We start from the raw sequence: 27,852 nt of genomic DNA on the forward strand, positions 1-27,852 counted from the left end.
CCAGCATCAGAAAATACCAAGACCACTAACACTGCTGGAGACCCCGGCTCGTGAATTAGAGGCAGATGAGAGGCCTACTTGAGCAGGGAAGCAGGATGAACACAGGTCTGACTGTGAGAGGTCCAGAGTCCCAGGCAGCCAGTCTAGGGCTCAGCTCCATGGTCCAGTAGCCAGTATTTCTCTTCCCAGTGGTATCTTTAGGGACTGGGACCATGGCCTGTTATAGTACTTGCTCTCCAGATTCCCTGATCATACCCTTTAACGGCCTGGGCAGACCTCCTGAATCACCTCCAACAGTGTCAGGTAGGAAGACTTGCTTCTTACTGCTATAGGGCAGGCTCTCTCTCCAGCCCCTGGGTGCTCATCCCCACCCCCACTCAAACCCCACCCCCACCCCCACCCCCACCCCACCTCAGGCCATCAATTCACCGCCATTCTAGCTGCCAGTTCTCTGTATCTACTCTCTAATCTGCACCTAACCAAGGCAGTGAGCACCGGGCTCCCATATAACAATGCCTTTCTTATAAAAACAAAGTCTCCCCAGAAAACAGAGACCTCTTGCCCCTTGACCAGCCGAGGCTGGGGAACACAGAGGATGTTTGGCTTGTTTGACTTTTTTGCTTTGCTTTGTTTTCAGTTGGAAAGCGAAGCCACTGGGAGGGAAGGCGGCGGGGAAACAATAGAGCAGTGTCCATGCTCCTGTCCTCACAGCTCAGATTGTGTGACACAGTGGAAGCCAGAGCCAGGTAAGAGATGGTCAGGTCTTTTGAAGCACCAGTGGGCATGCCAAGCCTTTTCGTCTGTTTTCTCTCTCTCTCTCTCTCTCTTTTTTTTTTCTATAACCCAGAGGCACCAGCATCTTGCAGGGAGGAAAAACCAAACAAGCCTCTGTTCTTCCAGGTTCAGGCCCAGTCTTGGTTAGTCCTAGGGTGGCCTGCAGCTGTGAGCCACAGCAGCCTTGAGTCCTCTGGAGTCTCAGATGGTAGAAGTCCGGCAGAGCATGTGGTCCCTTGATTCAGCAAAGGAGGTCTCGAAGCAGCCTTCATAAATGATGGAGAGGGAGGCCGGGCGTGGTGGCACATGCCTTTAATCCCAGCACTCGGGAGGTAGAGGCAAGTGGATCACTGTAAGTTCGAGGCCAGCCTTGTCTACAAAGGCTACATAGAGCCCCTGTCTCAAAATTAAAAAAAAAATAATGGAAAGGGAAGGGTCAACCTTTGCAAAGCATGTGGAATTTGCAGAAGGGAGGAAGCGCCTGCTCTGCCTTCTGCCAGCTGTAGTATTGGATAGTAATAGCAATCTTTAAAGAGGAAAGTCTGAAATGCTTCTGACAGCCCCATTCACCTGCACGCCTTTTACTCCAGTTAAGGCAATGATGAGGCCATGGTCTGCTCAGCCCTCTGAGATCAGAGGCCTACTGATCTCTCCTCAAGTGTGCCCATTTCTCCCTTAGCCTGATGGAAGATCACTCACCTGTCATGTTCAGCAAAGACATCACCACGTCCATGAAATGCTCTGAGACAGTCCTGACATGCCAGAGTCTAGTCTAACATTTGATACATAAGTTCATCACGACCCACACATGACACTTTACTGTTGCAGACTGGGTGCTTGTATCTCTGCTAAAGTCCTATGTTACTGCCCCCAGAGGGACAGTGCCAGCAAATGATTAGGTCACAGTGTGGAGCCCTCACAAATGAAATGAATGGCTCTATTAAAAGGACCTTAGATAAATCCTTCATCCTTTTTACCATATAAGGTAGAGTGAGAAGACAAGCCATCACCAGACACCAAATCTGCCGGGGCCTTGACCTAATGTCTAGTGTTTATAGGCTGCCTAGGTTAGAGTATTGTACAAAAACCAGGATGGGCCATTATGTCCTTCCGTCACTGGGATCACTATACATCCTCATCTAAGCCTTAGTTATCACCGAATCCATAGCATCTGCATGCAGCTGCCCCTGGCCACTGGCATGCACAGACTCGCCAACCTGCTAATAATAAATCAGTGAGAAGCTATCCCAGCCACGGACTGACTGACTCTCCACTTGGGAAACACAGAGGCACACAGTTGCAACACCTTTTCCAGAGGCCCATTTTGGCTACGTTTCCTCTGTGACTTGTCCACTCAGTGCTATTATTGCCTACTCCCCTCCCCCAAAGCTGTGCGGACAAGAACCAGTTACAGGACGGAAAAAAAAAAGAAGAAAACAAAACCCTCTAGGAACTTCTGCTTCAGACAAGAAGTCATTCTCTAGAACGTAAGCCCCAGACAATGACCTCATTGTGGGCGTCACCACAGCCTCTCCTATAAAACAGGGAGAAGCTGTTCTACACTGGGACGCCTTCTCTGTTACCAGGCCCTTGCTGAGCACTCCATGAACATCTGTTGAATGGAACAGAATTCTCTGGATACTTTTTATTGCCTGCTTTTTTTTTTTTTTACCTCTCTCTAGAAGCACCGCAATGGAAGAAGAATTGACCATGGCATTTTAATGTTTGTGTTGCACATATGTACAGAGGCGCACACTATCAGGGGCCCCAGTTGGAAGCACCAAGGCCTTCAAAGAGACAACTTCATGCTTGAAACACAGGAAGCATTTCCAGAAGTTAAGAGATAGGGTTGGGGAGAACGTGCCACCCTGAGGAGGGATGAAACGTGTGGAAAGGAGAAAGCAGGAGGAAGCTCGGCAAGCCGCCATCCTTGTCTTCTGCCACTCCAGAGTCCTAAGCCAAGCATCACCACACCAGCTGTGTAGCCATTGGCAAGTTCCTTAAACTCTCAGGGCTAATAGAGTTAATGCCTTGAAGAGTTCTAAGAATGAATAGTTTATGAGAAAATATGACAAAGAATATACATAAGATAAATGCAACTTTTTAGCAATTGTTGTTGTTGTTGTTACTGATTTTCCATCAGCTCCTTGGAGGTAATTTTCTATTTGACAATTCCCCCCCCCAAAGCCCAAATGCAATGGGTACAAAGTATGTATTTACCTAAATAAGTCTCATCACCAATGTATTTTTCTCACTGTTTCAGCATTTTTGTTTTCCTCTGTAAAGAATTTTTGGTGCTTTTTTGTTAGCTTGATGATACATTGGAAAGCATAGTGGAGACAGGAAACATGGGTTCTACCACCCGGTAGAACTTACATGAACTTACAAACTAACTTGGGACTGCGTAACAACTGTAGTAAGATCTTAAGTCATAAAGGCCTCATAAAAGAAGTTCCGGCCTACTCTGTATCTAAAAGAAAGCAGTTTATTAATAAGCATGAAGGAGAAGAATGCAGAGTCATTCCATACACGGAGTATTCAGCTGAAAGTGGGACAGCACGGAGCATGTTCTAGAACCTGTGGGTAGCCTGGCCTGGCCAGTGTGTGGGAACCCGACAAAGTGGCCTGTAGAACGGCTCAGGGTCAGACTGAGAGAGCCTTGGAGGTCTAGACAAAGACAGTGGGACGTCACAGACGGAATAGCCCACGACCCAGAATTCTTTCCCAACCAGCCCAGAGCCAGCCTTACCATCAGTCCCTGCCAATAGGAGTCTCTATTCCTGGAGGTCAAACAGCCCTAGCAATTTCACCTTGGAGTCTAAATACAGAAAAGCTTCTTTTTCCTGGAGCGGGAGGCCTGATGGCACTCAGAGGAAGGATAGCAGGCTACCAAGAAGAGACTTGATACCCTATGTGCATATACAGGGGGAAGAGGTCCTCCTCAGTCACAGTCATAGGGGAGGGGAGTAAGGGGGAAAATGGGATGGAGGGAGGAATGGGAGGATACAATGGATGGGATAACAATTGATATGTAATATGAATAAATTAATAAAATATATTTTAAAAAAAAAAGAAATTCTCACAGCAGGGTAAAGGGAAGATTGGGCCACACCAGGGACAGCTCGGTCAGGCATCCCTCTGTGAACCCCTAGCTTCTGTCTCTAGACAGTAAGGCTGGCTGACCACAGCACCCTGACTTTCTGTGCCGGCTTCTCAGCTTCACATTTTCTGGTCTGGGTCGAAATTATAAGAGAAAAGGAAAGGGGAAGTCCCACACTGGCAAGTGAGAGTGGCTGAGCACAAATAAGTAAACACATCACTTAGATGAAGGCAGGGAAAGAAAGGGAAACGGGTGTGGGGAAAGAAAATAATGTTGTAGCCAATAGACTTAAAATTAAGCGCCATTCAGTGTTTCCTTTTTGGTTTAGAAAGCACTAAAAAAAAAAAAAATCAAGGGAAAAAAAAAAGCCAGGAAGTTCCCTCCTCCGGGTTAACAATAGAACAATCCAGGGTAGTGTTTCACAAGGCAATTTCTTTTTTAAAAGGAGAGGCACTCAGTGTTCGGATCTGTTGGATCCTGACTGGTCCTAGCTTGACTCAGTGTACTCCGGTGTTATATAAATAGCACTGCAATCATGATGAACTGCAATTAGCTTCAGACTTATTTAAATTATGTAATTTGAGATTGAAAGGATATATTGGCAAGAACATTAGCGCCAAACGTGGGAAATTTTTGGATTCTGTTTCCTGCGTAGCCTGGAGGGTCGGTAAATTCATCCTGTGTCTTTTTAATTTGTTTTTCTGAGTCCTGCAGGGTCCAGTGGGTGTCACTCACATTGTTCTTAAACTCCACTGCACAGCTCAGAGGGCTGGCTTCGAACCCTAGTCCCTCTGCTTGCACCTCCTGAGTTGAGGTTATAGATGGGAAGACATCGAGCACTTCCTTTTCTCAGGACAAGCTCTGTCAGGCAGTCCCCTCCCTGTATCCTCTTCCTCCTGGTTTCGTGCTTCTCCTCACTCTGGAAGCTTCTGTGGTAACTACAGAAGTCCTCAGCTCCTGTATATGCTCAGCAAGTTCTCCCTCATGGGAAATGCCCCTTCATGTTCAAACCTGGGATCAGCTGTTGTCGCTATTCTAAAAGGCTGTGCTCTTTTTGCTGGCTGGCAATCCAATCCAGGGCCTCCTGCATTAAAAACACACTCTCGACCACTGAGCCTCTCTGTCTCTGTCTCTGTCTCTCTGTCTCTGTCTCTGTCTGTCTCTCTGTCTCTCTGTCTCTCTCTCTCTCTCTCTCTCTCTCTCTCTCTTTCTGTGTCTGTCTGTCTGTCTCTGAGTGTGTGTGTGTGTTTCTCTCTCTCCTTCCCTCCCCTCCCTCCCTCTCCTCCCACTTTCTCTCCCATGAAGCTTTCCTCTTCGCCTCTGCCCTCCCTCCCTCCCTCCCTCCCTCCCTCCCTCCCTCTCTCGTCTCTCCCTCTCCTGAACTCCTTTCACACGGATAAAATCCCTTCCTGTTACATCAGTGTCCTCTTCGAGGTTGTGCATCTCTAAGAAGTAGACCGCATTTCATCTTTTTCTGTACACAGGCATGAGGTAAAATAAGCGGCACCTCACAGATCCCCAGTACATAACTGTAGATAAATAAATAAGGAAAATTCCTTCTACTTGCCCCGAGACCTGCTTTCACACTCAAATGGTTTCTCAGCTGCTATTTGAAATCGTTCTCACCATCAGGCATTCATGAAAGGGGTGCTGACTCAATCGCCCCTACTTGACTCCAAAAGGACGAGATCAACCATCAAGTGAGATGTGATGAGAGGATGGAGATGAAGGAACCTAGGAAACCATGCTCCTAGGGGCCTGAGAGAAGCCCTTCATCTTTTCAGAGAAAGGTACCTTGGAAGCCAAGGTCATAGCACAGTGTCCTTCAGGAACCTCTCAGCTGGGAAGCTGTTCATGCCCTCAGTCTGCACTGGAGGAAACCAAGATGGAAAATCCAAGAGGTGTTGTCCAGAGGCCAAACCTCAAGTGCAACAAGCTTGCCATGCCAGCAAGATAATCAGTGGCTGAAGGCTGGCTCCCTGTGGAAGGTTTATGGGCCCCAGCTATATTTTGTTTGGCCCACGTGATCTTAAAAAGAAAATGTTTGGATTAGCTACCGACGGGCGTAAAGATGAGGAGGTTCGGCCCTAACAGACCTTTCTGGCTTAACTTTGAGAGGACAGAGGGGGTGGCCCCTTCTGGATAAATGTGCTTGGAAGGGACAGACGACGCATTCTGCAGCTCACTACGTGCCCCACTTCACTCCATTACAGAACCTCCCTGGAACTTCGCTGTTGGGTTGGCAAGCTCCAGCCAAGAGCTGGCCAGAGAAGCCAAGCTGTGGTCAGAGGGAGACGGGAGCAGAAGGACACAGGCCAGAATGAGGAAAGAAGGCCTGGACCTGGAGGTCAAAACCACCCTCACCCCTTTCCTGGTGCCAGGACTGAACTGGGGGCCACCCATATATACTAGCTCAAGCTCTACCTACCATCGGGCTACATTCACACATAAACACTAGACTTTTGTGATTTCTTTGCTACTAAGAGCAAGGTTGGGATGTGCTACAAAGGGCAGTGCCAGGTGAAGGCTGGAAGTGGTGCTCTTAGGAGACATTACGGCGGAGACCAGGAAGATAGCTTTATTAGTGTGCGCATGTGTGTGTACACGTAAGATTCTCAGACAGGCCCTTTCTTCTCATTTCTAGAACCATATATGCAGCACCCTGCTTGGCACGCCCAAGGAGTACGTCAACCTGAACATCTCAAAAATGAAGGGTCGAGGGGGCCCTCCAAATCCACCTCTCCTGCCGCCATTTCCATCCGAATTAATGGCGCTTCCAATCACTCTCCAGCAACTTCGAAGTCCCTTCGACTGCAAATTGTTTCACTCTCATGTCTAATGAATCCAGCTCTAGTTCAGAACCCAACCTCTCTTCACCAGCCAGTCTGCCATCTCTCTGGTCAGAGCCAATGCTTTATCTCCCAGGTTTTTGGCACAGCCTCCTAGCAGATGTCCCTCACTCTGCCTGGTCCTCTGTTCTCAACACCCAGGCCAGGGTGACTCTGTAAAAATAGGTCACATCATTAGCTTAGTACATTCCAGTGAGTTCCCATTACATAGTGACAGAACCCACTGCTAGTGTCGTTACAGTCTCCCCTAACTTAAGAATCACTCACGGTTCACACATGCTGGCTTCATGTACTGCTGGGCCGATACTCAGCCACACCAGCCATCTTGTTCAATCATTCGGGGCACGTTTCCAGGCTTCCACTTCAGTGTCTTGTATTGAGCTAGGCTCTTCTTTCCCCCAGATATATACTAAGTAGGTCCACTATTCCCTATAGGCTTTAGGAAGAAGTCCCCACACCAGGAAGGCTTCCTGACATCACTTATTTGTAGCCATCCCTTCCCTCACTGCTGGACCAGTGTAGCTGAAGGGTGATAAATGGTTTATTTTGGCTCACCATTTCGGAGAAATTCACTCCATCGTGGCTAGGAAGGCATGGAACCAGATGCTGGCGGCCAATCATTCTGGAGTATACAGACCGAACCAACAAGAAGACACACACACTCCCAGTGACCTACTGTCTAATAGGCAGGCCCCACTTCCTAAAGGCTCTGGGGCCTTTGAAATAGTGTCCTAGGTGGGAATCCAAGCACTCAAACAGTAAGCCTAGGAAAGACATTTACATTCAAGTCATAATATCACTTTATCCTATTTTACAGATTCTAATTAAGTACTTTATCTCCTAAGGTTTATTTATATTATGTTTGCAGGTGTTTGCCTTCATGTATGCAAGTGAACATGTATGTGTGGTGCCTGCGGCAGTCGGAAGCAGACATGAGATCCTGTGGATCTGGAATTTACAGATGGCTGTGGGTGCTGGGAACTGAGCCTGGATCCAACAAGTGCTCGTAACTGCAGAGCCATCTTTCCACCCCTCTTTATCCTGTTTTTGTTTTCCAAGATTTTATCTACTTTTATTTACGGTCTGTTGCTCCCAGCCAGAATGCAAGCTTCTCAAAGATGTGACCTGCTGTACTTCACTGGCATCTGTGCTCTTGGTGCCTGGAAGAACACTGGACACGTCATCGATGATTAATCAATATTGTAGATAAATGCATCTTTTCTTATCTTCCATATACTAATCATGCTTTCCTAGGATCACTGCCATGAGAAAGAAAATCTAGTATCTGCCCCCCCCCCCGAAAAAAAGTGACACTGGACGATGACAGACATATCACGTTTAAACTTCAGCTTTAAAAGGGAAGTAGATGTTCAAATGTGAGTGGCAGAGATCCAACCAATGGAGCGACAGAATGACAAATGGCGGCTTAACAAGATGTGTGCAGCAGGAACTATCCGACCGGCATCTGTTTGACTTTTTTTTTCCCCTGGCTCCTTAGACACATGTACAAAGCACACTGGAGCTAGAGTGTTACCAGAACTTTCCCACTCTCTGCACGTTATTCAAGCCCTCTTCTGCTAGCTCATCTCCTTTTTGCATCTTTCACCTCTCTAGCTGGAGCAGCTCTGCTTGGCTGGCCCTGGGGTCTCTGGCTCCATTGCTCAACCTCTGGCTCCCAGCATCTCTCCTGCCTCCAGGCTCACCCTTGTATCCTGAGCTCCTCTTGGCGTTGGCCTGGGGAGGAGATGTAGGGTGGGAATGAGCCGGGAAAAGTTTCTGAGACGTCTCCTCCTCACTTGATCTTTTTAGCCAAGTCCTTTGAAGCTATCTGGGGAAGCAAATAAGTCTCATGATGACTCTTAATCACGAGAACAGAAAGTTGAAATGTTCAGAACAGTTTTAGATGGATGCATGCTAAAAAAAAAAAAAAGCATGCCATGTTTGTCTGAAAAATGTAATGTGAGGTTCACTTTAAAAGGCAATGAGAGCATGAGTTACTGAAACAATCAGGAATCTGATGAGGAATTTATAGACCTGCAAAGGCAAGGCCCAGAGCTGGGAAGTCTAGTTCCCCACTAGCCTTCCCTACTGAGCCAAGGGTGAGAGAGGTATTGGTAAGTCTAATCTCAGTGAGCATTTTTTTATTATATGCATCACAATAGAAAATGGGTGTCTCTGGCTGATGGAGGCTTATCTCCTCCAGAACTAGTTCTTGCCTTAGGACCTTTATGAAAGCAGCTACTTGGCATGTGCTGGTGCTGCCCATCACCTTGTAATAGATGGGATAATGACTCCAAGGAAGACCACATCCTGACGCTGGAGCCACGGCATATGTCACTCCAGGTAGCACAGGGAATATGTAGGTGTGGCTAAGGAACCTGAGGTGGACCGTTATCCTGAATTGTCTGGACAGGGCTAAGGTAATTATAAGTCCTTATATCAGCAGTTCTCAGCCCGTGGGTCATGATCTCTTTGGTGGTCGCACAATCCTTTCAGTAGCCTAAGACCATAGGAAAATACAGGTATTACTTAGTGATTCATAAGAGAATCAGAATTATAGTTATGAAGTAGCAATGAAAATAGTGTTATGGTTGGGGGTCACCACAGCATGAGGAACTGTATTAAAGGGTCGCAGCAATAGGAAGGTTGAGAACCACTGCTTTATAGACAGATGGCAAGCGAATCTAAGAGGGGATGAGAAGGGGGAAGCATAGGTCATAGCGATGCCAAGGAGCACGAGAAGCTTCTAGAAGCTCAAACAGATTACCCACACCCAACCCAGGATTGCAGTCATGATGATCCACTTTACACCTCTAACCTACCAACATTACAAAACAGTCCACTTGTGATGTGTTCGGCCATTGCATTTTAGTGATTTGTTACCAAGCAAGAATCAAAGATGTGGCTCTCATCTCACCTTTAAATCCAGGCCACTAGCCAATTCTGGGTAAGAACGTGCCTATGGTGGAAGCCAATAAAACTGTGCGGAATCACAATTCATGTGGTGACTGTGAACAGCAAAGATGTGAACATACAAACAGCCACAGAGAGCTCCACAAGGGGGGGTCATACAGGTCTCCAGCACCCTCACACCACTGGTGTATGTATTGCTTTGGGAAGACGGGTTTCTAACCAGGTCTGCACTGGTCGCTTGTGACCATGTCCCCCACACACTCTTTAAGGGAGTTTGACAGTCTGAATCTAGTGGGTGAGAAGGCCACGATGACAGCTGGTGTTAGTCACTAGCTCTGCAACGCTTTTAACATTCTTTCTTCTCCTCTCACAGAAATCCTTCTCCCTCGTGGGCTCGTGGTGAACTTCTGAGCTGCTTCCTCCTCCAGCAAAAGCTCCTCCTTCAGGCAAACCAGATAAGCCTGTGCACTAGGAGTGTCTGGCATCTGTAGCATGTGTGTCTCCATGGGGTATCTGCTTCTCAACAAAGACCCGGGTGTGGGGGTGGGGAGACATTAGGTTGCACAATGCTAGAAGGAACTCAAGGTCCTCATCGTCAGCACCTCTACCATGCCAAGCACAGTATTTGACCATGGACCCAAAGTTATCATGCCGCCAAACAATCAACCCACTCCCTCTTTAACGTTAGCATTCCTTGTTTTCATGAAAATCTAGAACCCTTATTAAGAAAAAGGTACAGTAAAGACGACTGTCCCACTATTATCACCACAGCTTTCAAGTCACTGACGCTAAGAGGATTCCTACCCCCTTTCCCCTGCCACCGACAACACGAGGAGAGAAGAGTCACACGGCTTGGCCCATGACACTGCCACAGAAGACTAAGACATGGGCTTTAAACTTTCCTTTGGACTCACCAGGGTCCAAATCTCTAAATTACCTTGTACCTTTGATGAATATCCACAGAGCCTTTGGCTGCATAGATTTCAGAGCACCAGCTGTTCAGACAGTCAAGGTTGCTCCTTACTCTCAAAATGATTTTTTTTTTCCTGAACGTTGACAAGCCCCATACAAATCTAAAGTTAAAACCCGAGGTCAATGGGTAGGTCGGTGGGTGGGGGCTCCAGTGAGGTGTGTGGGCCTCATTAAGTGCTATGAAAAAGTTTATGATTATGAGGGTGAGCCGTTTTAAAAGCGTGAGTCTGAAAGGAAGACACAGACCTAACTGCTTTAAGAAGTTCCCCCTCTTCATCATGATTTGTTAACATAATGAAAGCTATCTTTCTATGGTATCGTGATCTCAAACAATTAATCTTTTAATTCAGTCAGCTAGATACTCTCCTAATTGCCTATTGCTGCTCTAACTAACTACCGCATGTGTGGTTGTTTGATGGAACTCACATTTATTACCTGGCCATTGCGGAGGGCACAGCTTGAAATGGATCTCCATGGGCTAAAGCCAAGGTACTGGCAGGACTTCGCTCCTTGTAGAAATGATAAGAAAGCAAGCTTACTTTATCCCTTGGCAGTCTCTAGGGTGGTCCAAACTCCTCAAGCAGGGGTTCTGTCTCAGGGCCACCAATGACTAACCCCTTCATCAGAAAGACAGTACAGACCGTGGAGATAGGCTGGCCAGGAGTCACCTGGATGATACTGTCCATGGTATATACGGATGATGTCCTTGAACCCTCATCCCTCCAAACACACACAGCTTTCCCCCCATGGTGGAGAGTTTTGCTGATTTAGCGACACTGTCTTTCACTTCTTTTGCTAATCCATAACCTGTTTGTTGTACCTGTAGAGCCCAGACACAATGATTAACAGTAACCAAGAACCAAAGGCTTAAAGCCCATTAGCCGTGTGTGTGTGTGTGTGTGTGTGTGTGTGTGTGTGTGTCTGTGTCTGTGTGTCTGTATGCATATTTGTGTGTGTCATATGTGTGTGTTGGTATGTGTATGTGTGTGTGAGGTATGGGTGTATATGTGTGTCTCTGTATATATGTGTTGTGTGCTGTGTTTGTGTATGTTTGTGTGGTATGTGTGTCTGTGTGTATATGTGATGTGTGTTTGTGTGTATATGTGTATGTATGTGTGGTATGTGTATATGTGTGTTTGTGGCATGTGTGTGTGATGTGTGTGCCTTTGTGTGTATGTATATGTATATGTATGTGTGGTGTGTATGTATGTGTGTCTATGTGTGTCTGTGGTGTGGGGTATATGTGGTGTGTGTGCTTGTGTGTATGTGTATGTATGTGTGTGTCTGTGGTGTGGTATGTTTGTCTGTGTATGAGATATGTGTGGTGTGTGTGTGTGTGCGCGCGCGTGTCTTTGTGTATGTGTATGTATGTGTGTGTGTGTCTGTGTCGTGTGTGTGGTGTACATGTGTGTTGTGTCTGTGTGTGTCTGTGGTGAGCATGTGTGTTGTGTCTGTGTGTGTCTGTGGTGTGCATGTGTATGAGATATGTGTGGTGTGTGTGTGTGTGCGCGCGCGCGTGTCTTTGTGTATGTGTATGTATGTGTGTGTGTGTCTGTGTCGTGTGTGTGGTGTACATGTGTGTTGTGTCTGTGTGTGTCTGTGGTGAGCATGTGTGTTGTGTCTGTGTGTGTCTGTGGTGTGCATGTGTGTTGTGTCTGTGTGAGTCTGTGGTGTGCATGTGTGTTGTGTCTGTTGTATATGTGTATTGTGTGTCTGTGTGTGTCTGCGGTGTCTGTATATGTGCCTGTGTGGAGTGGGGTGTGTGTGTATGTGTGTGTGTGTGTGTGTGTGTGTGTGTGTGTGTGTGCGTGAGAGAGAGAGAGAGAGAGAGAGAGAGAGAGAGAGAGAGAGAGAGATCAACTTCAAGTTGAAATTAAGCAGCAGATACACACTGAAGGGCAGAACAGTTTTCCCCAGAGAAAGCACAGACCCAGGCCTGACACGTGCAATGGAGCTTATTTGAGCCTCTACAGACCTCCCGCCAGACTCATCCCTGTGTACTTGGCAATGAGTAGTGCTGGAATAAAAACTTTGCCAGTTCCTGGTTTCAGTCATAAACCAGACACCTTCACTGTCCCCGTCTGCAAAGTGAGCCTAATGAAAACACTCGCTCTCCTCTGCAGAACGAGTGTACTAAAACCACTTACGGGCTTCACATCACAAGCTTGGGGTTCTGAGATGCACACTGATGAGTATCATCTGTGTGTCCTTTACACAGATCAATGTTAACAAATACAATATCCAGTGCTAGGAAGAGCAAATAAATGCCATTGTAGGCAATGAAGAAGCCTTTGTAGTTAAGCCACAAAAAACTATGTCAAGGGGCTGGAGGGACGGAGGGAGTCGAGAGCATCCACTGCTCTTGCAGAGGACCCAGCACACGTGCCAGGCGGCGCCTCACTACTGTCACTCTAGCTCCAAGGAAGCAGACAGCCATCTTACGGACCCCAAGAAAGCCTGCCCTCAAGTGTATTACCTGCCCCCAACAGACATATACTCATACATTTTAAATAATAAAAATAACTCTAAAACGAAAATGTTATAATTTTTTTAAAATTCAGGATTTGGAGATATTACAAGGACAGACACTTCTTACATAGGAAAGGGATCACACATTGGGACGGCTTGTAGGTTTTACATATGAAGAGGGTTTTCACTGAGCAGCTGAGAAAATGAATGAACTGAACTTTAAAAGGAAGGGAGATTGGGTTTGTATTATAATCTTCAACCCTAGAACTATCTTTCAAACAGAGAGAACACTTTTTCTGAGGCGACAGAAATATAAGCATTGTAGAAAAACAGACACCTGGCAGGAGCCTACAGGCACGTTGGGTAACTGCTTCTTAAGACTTTGGGGTGGGGGGCTTATGTCCCTGTCACCCTCCACTCTGCCAGTGTTGTTAGAAGGCAGCTGTGCTCGCATGGATGAGCCTGGCTGGGGGGCTGACAGCACTGTATTTACAATAGGTGGCAGGCTGGGCTTGGCCCGTATGCCAGAGTTTTCCAAGTCCTCATCTAAGTTCCCTTCCAGTTATAGAAGCATCATCTTTGAAGTGCAACACTAGCACCTGCTCACAATCAAACCAAATGAAGAGTTCTACCACACCCTATGGTGGCTGAGTGACGTGTCACTGGAGTAGGGGGAGTTCTGTCAATCGAGAGTTTGGGACCATAATTAATGGTCATAATAATTCATCTGGATAATACATCATCGGTTTTTTTTCTTCTTCTTCTTCTTAGCAAAACAGAAAAATGTTTACATATGTTTATGGCTATAACATCCAGACTTTGTAATTCAAGTGTATAATCTTACAATCTGGTACACTTGGCAGCATCCGCCATATGCTGTGCTTCCTCGTCTTGTCTGCCAGTAGGAAGTGTTTTTTAGATAAGGTACAGACGTGTGGGGTGATAATACTTCTGTCCTTTCTCCAGCCACCGCTCTTTTAGCTTAACCATCTTCGTCTTGCTCCACTCCTGCAAAGAAAACTAAACCAGAACCCTGGGCTAGGAAGGTAACCAGTGGACAGCAGATGGTCACACTAGGTGAGGGGGACAGAGCCAGGCAAACCACATCCCAGGGAGTGCTGTGAGGGTTAAAGCCGGAAATTGACTCCATCCTGGGGTTCACAGGCCAAAGGCGGAGTGCAAGTCACTGGCCTAGGAAATGAGGCCAAGTTAGAGGAGAGTGGGAGCGCAGGGAAGAGTGGGTGAGAAGTGAGAGTCCCGGAAGGAGATCAGGCTGCAGTGCCAGAGGCGCATTGCTTGGCACTGTGCCCTGAGGCTGGTGGGTGGACTGGCCTCCTGGAAACCTGGGTCAGAGCAGACAAACAACCCTCCACCCCCCACCCCCGCCTTTATCACTGTGCCGGAAGCCAAATCCTCTTGGACTTTGGTCACGTTAGCTTCACTGCCCTGTTTATTTATTTCCTGACAATACCCAGTAAAAAAAAAGGCCGTTGGTGTCTTAAATACAAATGAGTAAAACCCATCAAATACCGTTGACCTGATTTCAAGATGTAACACACGCATAAATACATGTATTACTTACACACAGTTGCAAATACACACACACACACACACACACACACACACACACACACACACACACACACGGTTACACAGTCATCCTGCAAGACCCATGAGAGACCGGATCCAAGGCACCCTGTAGATACTGAAGTCTCTGTGTGCTCAAGCTCCTTATACAAGCGGGCATGCTAGTTTAACATAACTCGTGTGTATCTACTCAGATACGTAAAGTCATCTAATCTACTTATGATAGCAAGTGCAATGTAAATGCTATGCAAATAGTTCTCATGCCGTGTTTCATGGGAAATAAGAATGAGGAAGGGCCTGTGCAGATATTAAGAACAGATGCAGATTTTTTCTAAATATTTAAAAAAAATATCTACGGTTAGTTGATTCTGCAGGTGTGTGGTTATAGAGACGGGTGTGTGCATGCATGCATCCCGGCCCCGCCACTCTCGTGTGTGTGTGTGTGTGTGTGTGTGTGTGTGTGTGTGTGTGTGTGTGTGTGTGGTGTTTTAAGGCACCCTTCTGCGCATTAACTTCCAGGTACCATACTTTCTAATAACACATGGCAGAAGATTTCTGTCTAACTTGGACCCTTTTGTACAGGGATACATTTGATGGATGCTAGTTTCATACCTCATTTTACATGAACGTTTTGCAACCTGGATTTAGTAATGGAATAGCTGGTACCAAGCAAGGAAAAAGGGGTGATCTTTATGTCACTTCCGGTTATTTCTGTTGTCAGTGACCCGTATCACAAGCACTGATTCTATTTTTTGGTGAAAGAGGAATAAGGAAAGCTGTTGTAGACCAGTGACTACGAGTAAAACTCAAGTGACTACTGGCTTCAGGATCAGACAAAAATCCAGACTCACTTTGCTGTTTGAGCTCTGTTTCCATGGGGATGGTACACATCTCAAATGCAAATGATTGCTGCGTGACGACTCCAGCTACAACTCCAGCAAAATACACCCCAAATGGCTGGTGGTTGCAATGGAGTCGCATTCTTTTGCAGGCCCAGTCCTTGCAGCTCCTGTCACAAGTGACTTCTAACCCAGGCCGACTTAGTAAGGGAAAGCAGGCCCCATAATAAAGAGTGACACTTCCTCAGAGAAGAAGAAGCAATGCTGAAGAGCGGGCTAAGGGTCTTATCAGGAAGCTGAGCCACCAGTCAGTCACATACACTGCTATGGAATGAAGGATAAAAGTGAAATGCAAGCGACCCACAGCAGAAAGGAAGGCAATTCCCAGTCAGAAAAAAAAAATATGAAAATTGGAAGTGAAATACTTTGAGTTGGAGGAGCCAGCCAGGGCTACATAGCAACCTTGTGGCCATCTGAGTCACATAGCCTAAAAAAAGAAAAATTTAAAGAAAGAAAAGGAGACAAAGGATTTAAACCAAGTCCTTAAAATTCTCATACTGGAAGGCCTGTTACAGGTTTTTGCAAACTGAAAGAAGTAAAGTTTAAGAGAGAGTCTCAGGCTGGACAGAGGTGACACATGCCACCCAGCACTTGGGAGGCAGAGGCAGGAGTATCTCTGTGTGTTTGAGGCAAGCCTGGTCTACAATGTGAGTCCAGGACAGTTAAGCTACACAGAGAAACCCTGGAGAGAGAGAGAGAGAGAGAGAGAGAGAGAGAGAGAGAGAGAGAGAGACTGACTCTCAGACAGAAACCTTCTTCCAGGAAATATTATTTTTATTTTTAAAATCACTTTCAAATAAAAAATTAAAAAAAATCACTTTCACAGCGACCTTGCTGGGCCACTCCATCCCAGGCTCACCTAGCACACTCACATCATGTTAGTTTCCAAAACTTCCAAATCCTTCAGTTCCTAGATATTTGACAGATAATCTTAAAATGTTAAATTTCCTTTCTTTTTCCATGCTTCGGAACGACGAAGCCATTCCTATCTGACCATGAAAGGACAGCTTGTTGTTCCATGTTTTTCCCTCACAGAGAATTTATGTATCAAAATTTTTTTTTTAAGGAAAGTGATTTAATATGGCTTTTCTCTGGCCCAGAAAAATAGCTATAGATATAAAATTCGTCCTCATACAATGCTCTTAATTATAACATAAGCAGTCTTCCTTGTTCACAGAATCACACCCTATTTATATTTTCGAGTGGAATGACACACAGCAAACAGCTTGTAGGACATGGTTCAGAATAACACTTTAGCCTCGGGAAAGTTCAGTGAATATGACACCCTCACAATGACCGGAACTGCCCCCACCCCTTCCTGTGACACAGTAAGTCACCTTGAGAGGATAGAGATTAGTGGAAGCCCTCAGTCCTTAGCTTGTGGGGAGCTTACGGGAGAGGCAAGCACCTGCTGTCTGTCCTCGGGATGTGTGGTAGGGCTGACCAGTTTTGCCTTGCTCCTGGATGAGCCATCCGTCACACCTCATGGAAAACCAGGTCAGGAATAGAGACATGCTGAAGCAGTGGACTGAACTTATCTGGGAACTTTAACTGCTTTGGATAGTTGTGTCTTCCTTTGCCTAACCTTCAGGGAGGTATGAGCCCCAAACAAACAGTTCTCAATATAGGTTGCTAACTGGACTGCTAGCAATTTTTTTCTTTCTGTTTTACCACATCCAGGTTTTGCAATATATGGTCTGACTATTATTTCCGCAACCTCCCCTTACGTTTGTTTATTCATTTATTTATTTAGTTATTTAGTTAGTTAGTTACAGATAAGGTCTTGCCAAGGAGCCCAGGCTGGCTTTCAAACAGAGGGTCTCCATCATCTGTCTCCCAGGGCTAGAGTATACAACACCTGTTCCCGGGCCATGCCATCTTGATTCAGACAAATTTCTGGGTTAATTTAGCTCATCTGTGACACCTGTGATGGCACTCCGGCAGGAAGTTACCAGTCTCATTTTGGTCTGCTGTTAATCTAGAAGGCGTTCAAAAGAGGCTGGGGTTCCTGGCTCCTACAATATCCTGCATCTCACTGCCATCTTGCTGTGACTGAAAACAGAGGTGTCCACTGAAGCAGGCTCCAAATGGCCCTACAGAGGGGGAGGGGGTCAGCATCGCAAATCATTTCCAAGACCCAAATAAGTTCTCCCGAATGGGACTCTGCCCTGATCCCTTTTCGCAATCTCCAGGAGGTGATGCGTGTTTTGCTCATTATGAATCATTCTCTCCGTTCCTTTCTACTGAAGCCAGGAAGAGACGTGTACTCAGAAGCCGCCTTGCTGGCTCTGCTCACAGCACAGCATATGACAGTAAGATCATCCCGTGCTCTCTCATGTGAAAACATTGAATAGCACTATACCAACTCTGAGACCGTTCTAAATGTGCAACCAAAAGTGCCTTATTAACTCTAATTCCTGCATGAGCCCGTTGTTCCAGGCCCTTTCTATTGTTCTTCACAATACCACTTTTTATAAGCAGGGAGGGAATAATTTCCATATTTTTGCAGATACTTTACACTGAGACCAAAAAAAAAAAAAAAGCCAATGACTAGAGTCAGGCAGTTAGCAATATAGAAATGAGCCATGAGCCATTAGAGTGTGTGTGTGTGTGTGTGTGTGTGTGTGTGTGTGTGTGTTTGTGCATGTGCCCTATGATTTCTTTTTAAATAACGTAGGGCCTTACCAATAAACCACTTGTGCATTTAACAAAAGTGGACATTATTTGTAATGTGAGGACTTTATGTCTGCACGTCTTAGAGGCTGTGATGAAACGCAGAGCCTTCCACGTGCTATGCATTTATCTTACCACTGAGCTCCATTCTTGGCCAAATTTCTTCTTATCATACCTTAAAGAACCAGCTAAATTTTAGTAGCATCTGACCACAGGCATATCTGCTGTGTTCACTGAAATGTCAATGAACCATAAATTGTTTCATAATTATTTTTTATAATTGGGGAAATTACATTAATGGGCAACAGTCCCACTTAATTGTTTCTCTTTGGTAAGTGGCCTTTCTCCCTGATGAAAAACTTCCTGCACTCTCCTTCTTTGTTTGTCTCCCTTCCTCACTCCCTCCCTTCTTTCTTTCTTTCCATCATTCACTCCTTATTTTGTGTGTGTGTGGTGGGGGGGGGGAAATCTGTTGTCTGTGTATCCATTTCTGTGTCTATGTGTGTTACTGGGGACAGAACCCAGGGCCCGCAGTGTAAAGTATATTTACTATTGAGTGATTTGTACAGTTTCTAGCCCTTCCCCGTCCTTCTCTAAGGCACTTCAAGTAGCCTTAGGCTCACTGGTACCCCAGGCAGGCTACCCTCCTTTTCAGCCTCCTGCATAACTGATACAGGCCTGTGCCAGCAGGCCAAGTTATTGAAATTTTTTTTAAAAAAAGGCTTGAATTTCACTGCCAGCATGGTTGAAGACAGCCAAGTCAAAATCATTTTCATACTTTTAAGATATTAAAAAAATATGTCACAGACATGGGGGTAGGTATGTCACAAGGTAAGCCTTCATGTACTGCTGAATAGACGGACAAACTAAAAAAAAAAAATCACTTTAGCAAACTCTGGCAGTATTCTATAAAGCTGAACATGTGTACAGCCTGATGTAGCAATTCCACATAAGAATAATAATATCACATTTTGAGTAATAATCTCAAGTTGAAAACAGCCAAAGAGCTAAGCCAAGAGGTAAACAGAAATAAATGTGTAGAAATTGGAATATCCTACAGCGAGGAGCCTTGAGTAGGCACAGCCTATCACTGAATCTCAAAACCAGTGTGGATGAAAGAATCTAGTCACAAAGGTATTCTGAAGGATATCCTACTTGTTTTGACCTAACATAGAACCTGAATTGTGATTAGTGGGGTTGGGGGACGGGAGGGACTAGTAATTAGAAAACAGTTTCATTGGAGAGCCCAGGTAGATTGACTTTAGCCAGATGGGATGGGGTGAGAAGGCTGTGAGCAGAGATAAGACTAAAGCAACGGAAGGTGAGGGGCTGTGACCACAGAGAATTCCAACCAAAGAAGAGAGAAGGAGAGTGGATTCTTTACACAGCATCACCAACAGGACTAAGAGCTTGATTCTGTCAGTCTGTTTCACTTCAGCCATTCTGCTGGGAGGTAGCGTATCTTGGTATCATTCGCACTTCCTTGAGAACTAACAACCCAGGAATGTTTCTATTTGTTGTTTGGCAACGGTGATATTCTCTTCTCTGAAGAACTGTTCGAGAATTCTGCTGAATCTTGCCCCAATTTTAACTGGACTGAGTATATTTTACCTATTGTTTTTATAGAATCTATATATTCTAGTACAAAACACTCTTTCAGATACATGTGTCTGTACCAATTACCTGTAGACTGTATTTCTTTGACCTATTCACGTACCCTTAACCAATGGCATACCATCTTAATGACGAGTGCTTTACAGTAAGTCTCAATAGCTGCAAGTATACATTCTCTTTAAATTCTTAATAATGGTTCATTATTCATAGCTCTTTGCATTTTCATTTAGATTTTGGAGAAATGTTATGATTTTTATTTTCCAGAAGCCTATAAATGTTGCTTGCATTTCAGATGAGGAGATAAGATGAGACCTGTATCCATGATTTACTAATACATGGCCTAGGCTGAGCCCAGAGCGTTTCTATTAACCATCCCTAGGCCTAGGCCAAGTTGGAAGATTCTAGTCTCCATACAAGACATGACCTTGAAGGCTTCAGCTTCCAGACACCATGTACTAACCTGGGCCTAGACTGCTTTCAGCCTCTGAGGCTTACTGATGAATAAACTCACTCTTTCTAGCGCCTTCTGAACTCTGGCTTGATAGTTCAACTCAGCTATTCTGGCTCACACTCATCTCCAAACTAACTGCTTCCAATTGGCTTCTCGTGGCTTCTTGTTGCTCAGCTTTGAAAAAACAAACCAAACCAAAACCAAAACTGCCCCTGAACTCTGTACACTGAACTGCACAGAACTGCACCTAACTGTACTGTACTGTCTCCAAGAACTAACATACACACACTCTCTCCCTCCCCCCACCCCTTGCTTCTCTTACATAGCTTCTCTTTCCCGTCTGTTCTCATGAGAGTTGGATGTATCCTATCTCTGACTCATTCTGTCAAATCTTTCTCTGATTCATCACTTTGTCTCTTCCTCAATTAGACTGTTTGGGATGAAAGATGTGTACTAAATTCCAGAAAGAAGGATTAAAGGTGTGTGCGAAGGGTGTGTCCATATTCTAGCAAATCACCCAGGCCTAGGTCTTTGGATGTGCTCCCTTGCCAGAGCAGCCATGTTGTGGATTAAAATTCCTCCACAAAAACCATACTGGATGTTGTCAAATTTTAAAATTTCTACATCTTTCTCCCTTTGATTTCTGATCATAGTTTTTGCACCTCTGCTCCCTGATCAGCAGCTGCCTCATGACTTGGCCTGCACTCAAGCAGCCTTAGCCTCAGTACTAAGAGACTCTGAAAATCGTTAGCTCTGGAATGTGGCGATGGCTATTGTGCTTTCACAAACCATGATTTGGGATTTAATTCACTGATTGTCTTCTGGTCGCCTGAGTTGGATATGCCAATGAAAATGTCAAATGTTTTTTTGCTATTCCATACATTTAAAATGTGAGTCTCCCCTCCCCAGGTGCTGATCCAGCTCACTGCACATGCTGTGTCTTCATTAGATTGGTTGCTCATCCTGAAATTCTCTTCTGTTGAATGGAAATGCCTCCACCATGGGTTAATTTTAAGCAGCATGCTTAATTTTTAAGTACTTGGAAATTTCTTAGCGATATTTCTGCTACTTAGCCTTAATTCAATTTTATGCTGGTCAGAGCATACATAATGATTCCAATCCTTTGATATTTACCCAGACATACTTTTCTGGCCAAAATAAATTCATTTTTGTTACATGTCCCATAAGTACTTAAAATGACTCATGCACATTTTAAAAGAATCAGTAGTTGGGTGAATTACTCTGTATTTGTCAAATAAGTCAGTTAATCATATTTTTCAAATTTTTTATTCACACTTCTTTGTGAAATATATGTGTGTGTGTTGTGTGCATGTGCACATGTGTGTGAGTATATACACCCATGCAGAGGCCAGAGGACATTGTGTGTCTTCCTGTGTCATTCTCCACCTTAGTTTTCAAGACAGGTTCTCTTGATGAGTCTGAAGCTCAGTGTTTTGGCCACAGTGTTTCCTAGTGTGTGCACCGTTATGTCTATGCTACTGAGGAGCCATATATGGTGAGGATCAGGGACGAGAGAAGGGGGATGCCACAATTCCAAATGAAACCAAAATCTTTCATGATCCTGCAGAGTTTACAAATATCCCAATGAACTATTTCCCCTGAGCTATCTTTTCAATGCAAGATGATAAAGTTACAACAAGCTAACTCCACTTTTATTAATATCTGAACTCAGCAGCAATTTCACCTTCGAAACAAAGTTAATGGTTTCTGATTACCCATCCCAACTCATCAGTGTGAGAAACCACCGAGGCCACTCTGAGGTTTCCTGTGCCCATGAAGAGATTTCCACCTCCGTGCTCAGAGGCCTTCCTCCCCACTCAACTAAACCCAGCCTTCCAGCCCGATGCCCAAGGATAGCGCTGAGATGTCACCTTATCACACCCACATCTTTTATTTAGGCACCCTCAGAAGCAGGCACACACTCAAGAGGAAATCACTTATTTGCTCCCATCAACTAAAGGAAGAGGCAGAATTAAAAACAGTAATCCCAAAGGACTTTGAGACCTTAAACGCATCCTGTAAACTGCCTCCCAACTAAATATTTACACTCAAATAAAAAAAGCATTGTTGGGACCCTTTCATCTGGAAGACTAAGCTTTTACTTTAAGTTAAAGATCTGATACATCATGACTTCCAAGGCTGTCTCAGACATCACCAGAGCCAAGGGTGTGTGTTCTCTTGGCCTTCCCAGTCTACTGGAGTGAACAAAGGTCAAAATTCAAAGTTCATTTTCCATATATGGAAGACTAATAAGGAGCACATGAGTAATTCCCAGATAGAGAGGGCTATCCGGGAAGGAATGCTCTATGTGCACACTGCTAGTTAAAAATATGCTGAGTCCCCTGCAATTACTGTGTTGGGGTGGGGGGGTGGGCAGGCCGAGCACTAGGTCAGATAACTAGTGTGGTTTGCTCTTTGCAAGGCACAGCCTGAGATGATATAAAAATAATTATATGCACAAACCAGATTTTCCAAACTGCTTATTCCACTTCTAGGTCAGTATAGTTAGACCAGCCCTCAGGAACTTAAGGTTTACAGCCAACCATGAACAGCCACTTTGCTCGTGTTTCTTCTGTGTACTGCTCCATCCATTTAGGTAGGATTGTCCTTTACTCCGAATAAGGACAGTTAAGTTGGAGGGCATCAAAGCCATGCTGCTGCAGAAGCCGAACAGCAGCTTCATTACTGTGTAATTAAAACTTCAGGCTTCACACACAACCTGGTACTTAACTGCTTGGAGCTCAGTCTATCACAGTGCAGCAGGACATATTATTTTTATGAGACTAACTAGACCTGCAGAAGGCAGCAGTTTTCCCTTCTTTCCACTTGAACCAATTCCGAATCGTTTGTATGTTTTTTAAAATATTAATTTTTGCCTTTAATAGAAAGCAACCTGAAGCATCAGTCAGTCTTTGCGACGGCTAGATTGCATTGTCAGGCCCAGAGACGTAAAGCGTAGCCTATCCGTAAACCAACACACACTTCACTTTGGTCCTCGCTGCTGGTGAAGAGAGCACAAGCACACTATAAGCACAGAGGGGGATGGGGACAAATGGCCGCGAGAGATAAATGAGAAGGTGGCAAAAAACAAAAAACAAAACTGATTTCATGACAGATCTGAAGAATTCCACAATGAGACAAAGGACAGTTTTAGGAGGCATGGTCAGTGGTTTTAAAAATGGACACGTGTTGGGGGGGGGGGGGAGGAGGAGAGGCCTCTTGGCAGGTTTCCAAGCCCATCAATTATCTCATTCCTAGTGGGATTTCCACCTACCCCTGTGTACGCCACCAATTTCCCCAGTCCTAATTGTCTTTTCCTTTCTCTCAGATACACTGCAGAGTCTCCACGTCTCTGGAAATTAATCACTATTTGAGAGATTAATTGGAATTTTAAGGTTATTAATTGTAATTTCCTCTTTGTCTTTTTTTTTTTTAATTTTAAGGGGATCTACAAGGACTCCTGTAGTGCCCAAATTGTATATTAGAGAGAGGGAGAAGAAAGCTCCACCCCTCTCTGAGACTTTTGGCTGGACCATGTCAGTTATCACACCTAGAGAATTACTTAGACTTAGTTATAACCCACACCTGAGGATTTAAGAAAAAAAAAAAACAGTTTACATAAGCAGAATGTATGTAACTATTAAAATGTCCAGCAATGCCATTTTCACTTTCAAATGCCTTGTGTTCAAAGTAAACCATTTAAAGAAGAGGAACCAATTATTTAAAAGCTAAAGACAGGCTGTACCTAAAACTTTATCCCATGGACTATGGTCATTTGAAGTTTTATTTCCCCTGGGAACAGACTGCTCAGCGGGCTGCCACAGAGATAGATGTACACACACACAAAACATACAGCTTTGCATCCAAACACATCCTTGTCCTGGGATGACATGTCAATAAGTATTTTAACATCTTTTAAGACTTATTTTAGTATGCTGTGTGTATGAATATTTTGCCAACATGCATACATGTGCACCACACGTGTGTCTGGTACCCTCAGGGGTCAGGAAAGTGTGTCAGATTCCCTGTGACTGGAGTTACCAATGGTTGTGAGCCACCAAGTGGGTACTGGGAATTGAGCCTGGGTCCTCTCCAAGAGCAACAAGTGTGTTTAACCTCTGATCCAACTTTCCAGCCCAGCAATAGTATTTTTGATCATAAGTAAATGTCTCCTGGCATAACGTAAACATTGGATTGCCACTCAGAAGAAGCACAGACCTTGAGAGACAGATTTGGAGGTGCATGCTGGTTTTTAAACAAAGCGTCCTTTATGGCAGGGAGCTTCAGGCCCAGTTCCAGGCTAAAAGAGACCATTAATCCAGGAGGTGCCTCCAAACTGTGACATTTACAGAAGCCCAGACAATGAGAAAATGGGTGTGTCCAGTCTAACCTGAATAAGTACTTCTGCCAGGGAAAGTGGAGAAAGTGGCCAGCTTCCCTTGCTGCCTGTGTGTCCTGAGCTTAGAGGCCAAACCAACGCCAACGTCTGTAAGAGTTTCCAGTCTACTGGCATCTATGAGGAAGACACAGAAAACACAGAAGCCATAGAAACTTGGGTAAACTCTGAACCGTCAGTAGTTAGCAGCTGTTGATGGGTTTCCAGGGTCTGTGTGGTGTGGCAAGGCCCACTGCCACTCTCACTCTTTGGCTTATGAACTTTTTCAGTGAGGTTATGTCTGTCTGTCTGTCTGTCTGTCTGTCTGTCTCTCACTTAGGAAACATTTTTAAGAGCTTATGATGTAGCTGTCTTTCTGCTAGTACCTGGTGACCCCAGGGTCCCTTCCTTCGTAGACTGACAGTCGACTGGAAACACTCCAATAAGTGTTGAGATGAGCTGCTGCCTATTTCTTCTTTGTCCCCAGAGTCAAGCAAAGGCCGGTTCCAACCACTTTCTCAATATGTTGGAAAGAGAGAAAGAGAAAAGGAATAGCAAAGAAAAGTTAGGGGGAAGAGCCAGCCCTTGCCACCTTCCTGATAATTTTTATAGATGAAATACTTGAGAAATTTAATCAAGTGAATAAAGGATAGTCAATAGTAAATTATCACATGGCATACACTCAATTGTAGAAGGAGTCATCTCTCTCTGAAATTGTGGAGATACTCATATGTGACCATGCTCTTAGCAATGTACCCTAGCAAGCCAGACTTTGTTTGCGGTGAATAGGGCAGCTATAAGATAAGTACTCCTGACTGACGGACATATAAGATCATGGAATAGAAAAGAAGAATTCTGTCAGGGCTGGGATAAACTTGGAGGAAGCTCCTGTCACAGGCAATGTCAAGTGAGAAAGCCTCCCCATCCTAGGAGAGATGAGGTTTCCTAGAAACGTCAGCTAATGTGGCAACATATGGGCCAAAAGGAAGTGGTAGGCCAGGAGGCCAAGGGAGAGGTTCCTCCAACATCCATACAGGACAGGAAGCAAAGCACTAACAAAAATGTGAGGACATCTGGGTGCCAGGAAACATGCTAAGTCACTGGGCATTACAGAGATGAATAAGACCAGCGCCTTCCCGGTTACTCAAGAGCCATGGGACAGGAAACTGAATCTCAGCATAAATGGAAGTACAAAGGGGGACAGGAGTGAACTGATGTATTTGGGAGGGAGGAGGGAAAACATTTACTCCTCAAGGAAGCAATGAGAAACACTACCTCCAGGACCAGAGGGAAGAAAACCACCACAGCGTCCATCCATAAAGGTCACCTGTTTCCCACGACAGACAAGTGAATAAAGACACTGTCGGTCAGACATTTTGTGAGTGTGTGCACAAGGTACAAGAACAGTAATAATTGTGCACTCTCCTCCCCTCCCTTCTTCCCTCCCTCTCTCCCCGCTTCTTTCCCCACCCCTGTCATCTCTCCCCACTTCTCTCGGTTACTAACTGAATTTTTACACATGCAAGGTTGCCAGGCCTGAGATTTGCTTCAAAATATCACAGGGCATAGAGTAGGACGTGATCAACACTAAAGCTAAGTGTCTGTCTTCGCGTTAAAATATTTGAAAATGCTCCACAGTAATTAAACAAACAAACAAAAAAAAAAGGTTACTTAAAATATGAACTGGTAACAAAAGCCCACCTAATATGTAGGAAAAGACAAAAAAATTTAAATGACAACCCAATAAAATAATGTCTATTTAGTGTAGTGAGTTCAATTATAAACAGGAGTGCTTTGAAAACCATGATTCTATGACTACAAGGTCTACATATGCTATGTGTACCACATTCATGCCCTGAGCAAGCAAGCTGCATCTACATGTTGTTGGGGTTCAAGGTCAATTTATGATGTTTTTAAAATGCCAACTACTACACTGTAGTAGATTATGGCATCAAACTGGGAGCCTTGATTTGATTTTTTATTAGTTCTTTGAGAATCCTGTACAATTAGTTTTGGTCATATGTACCATCTCCCACCCCAACTCTTCCCAGATCTACCCCCCATTCCTTCCATGAGCATTTGTCTCCCCCTCCCTGCCCACCAAGGTCAATTTGTGCTGTCTAAGTATTTGTGGATGTGTGGCCTTCCCTTGCCTGGTGTCTGATTTACCCGGGGTGACACTCTTAGAGAGCACTGACCCTTCCTTTCCCAGCAGCTAACAACTAATTTTTAAATGAATAACTATTAATACAATGGGAAAAAATACTAGAACACTTAGCACTATAAAAGCACTTTCATGGGTGTTGGCACATGCATGGTGTATTAGGCTGCTAACGCCAAAGCCCACTTATGGCCCTCTCCTCTAGAACAGTCGCACTCTTTGTAGAGGCCCAATGAGACCAGCTATGATTTGTCTCTGCTCTGCCTAGTCCCATTACCCTGCACTCCAGACCACTGGCATTGTTTCTGTTCCTGCAACACTTCAGCTGCATTTTGCCATGAGCCTCAGCAGCTGCTGCTCTGAACCTGGTAGGGCTCTTTCTCCACAGTACACACAATGGTTCCCTCATCTTCAAACGGCACCCTCTCAGAAAAGACTTGCCTAGCCACATGTTTCAAAATTCAGAACACCTGCCTCCTGCCTTCCCTATTCACCACTCCAGCTTATTTCCCTCCCCCAATGGAAGTTACCACCTTCTAATTATATATTTCATATGCAGTATAATTATATAGAGGTGGCATATATATCCTATGCTGTTTCTTCTATTTACTGTCTGCCTTTAAATATCCAGGAGGTCCAGAACATCTGCCTGTTTAGTCCACAGCAGTATTATCTCTGGCACCCAGAACATGCTGTGCATTTGTGCAAGTGAGTGTGCACTGGACTGTGAGGTAAAGTGCATTGATTGGCATAGGTCACATAGGCTTGTGTGACGGTGTCTTGGAGCACAGTTGAGGTAGCTCTGAGGGGCTCGACGTGAGGAATGAAAGGTGGATGCAGAACACACACGGCAGCCCTTCACATCTCACAACCCGGTGCTGCCTACAGAAAGGGCTGTGTATGGCTGGAAGTAGAAACAGCCTTGCTCCCTTGAGCGGCTGCCACAGCATCACAAGCCGGCAAGAGGAAATAGGCAGTCAGAAAAATCATAAAA

General features: G+C 45.0%; 1 protein-coding gene across 4 annotated transcripts in view; it reads right to left on the reverse strand.

Annotated features, from left to right (window-relative positions):
- CHN2 (chimerin 2) overlaps positions 1-27,852 on the reverse strand; it is a gene marked incomplete at its 5' end in the record, with an annotated part of 258,748 nt that overhangs the window by 213,232 nt on the left and 17,664 nt on the right. The window contains one exon of one of the 4 annotated variants that reach the window (XM_084787591.1): positions 24,713-24,835. The exons of the other annotated variants lie outside the window; for them this stretch is intronic. Coding sequence (XP_084643717.1) covers positions 24,713-24,835 — 123 coding nt within the window. The remainder of the gene's footprint in view (positions 1-24,712; positions 24,836-27,852) is intronic. 4 annotated transcript variants of the gene reach the window in all.

Source organism: Acomys minous, assembly GCF_964271855.1.
Source record: "Acomys minous genome assembly, chromosome: 6".
NCBI lineage: Eukaryota > Metazoa > Chordata > Mammalia > Rodentia > Muridae > Acomys > Acomys minous.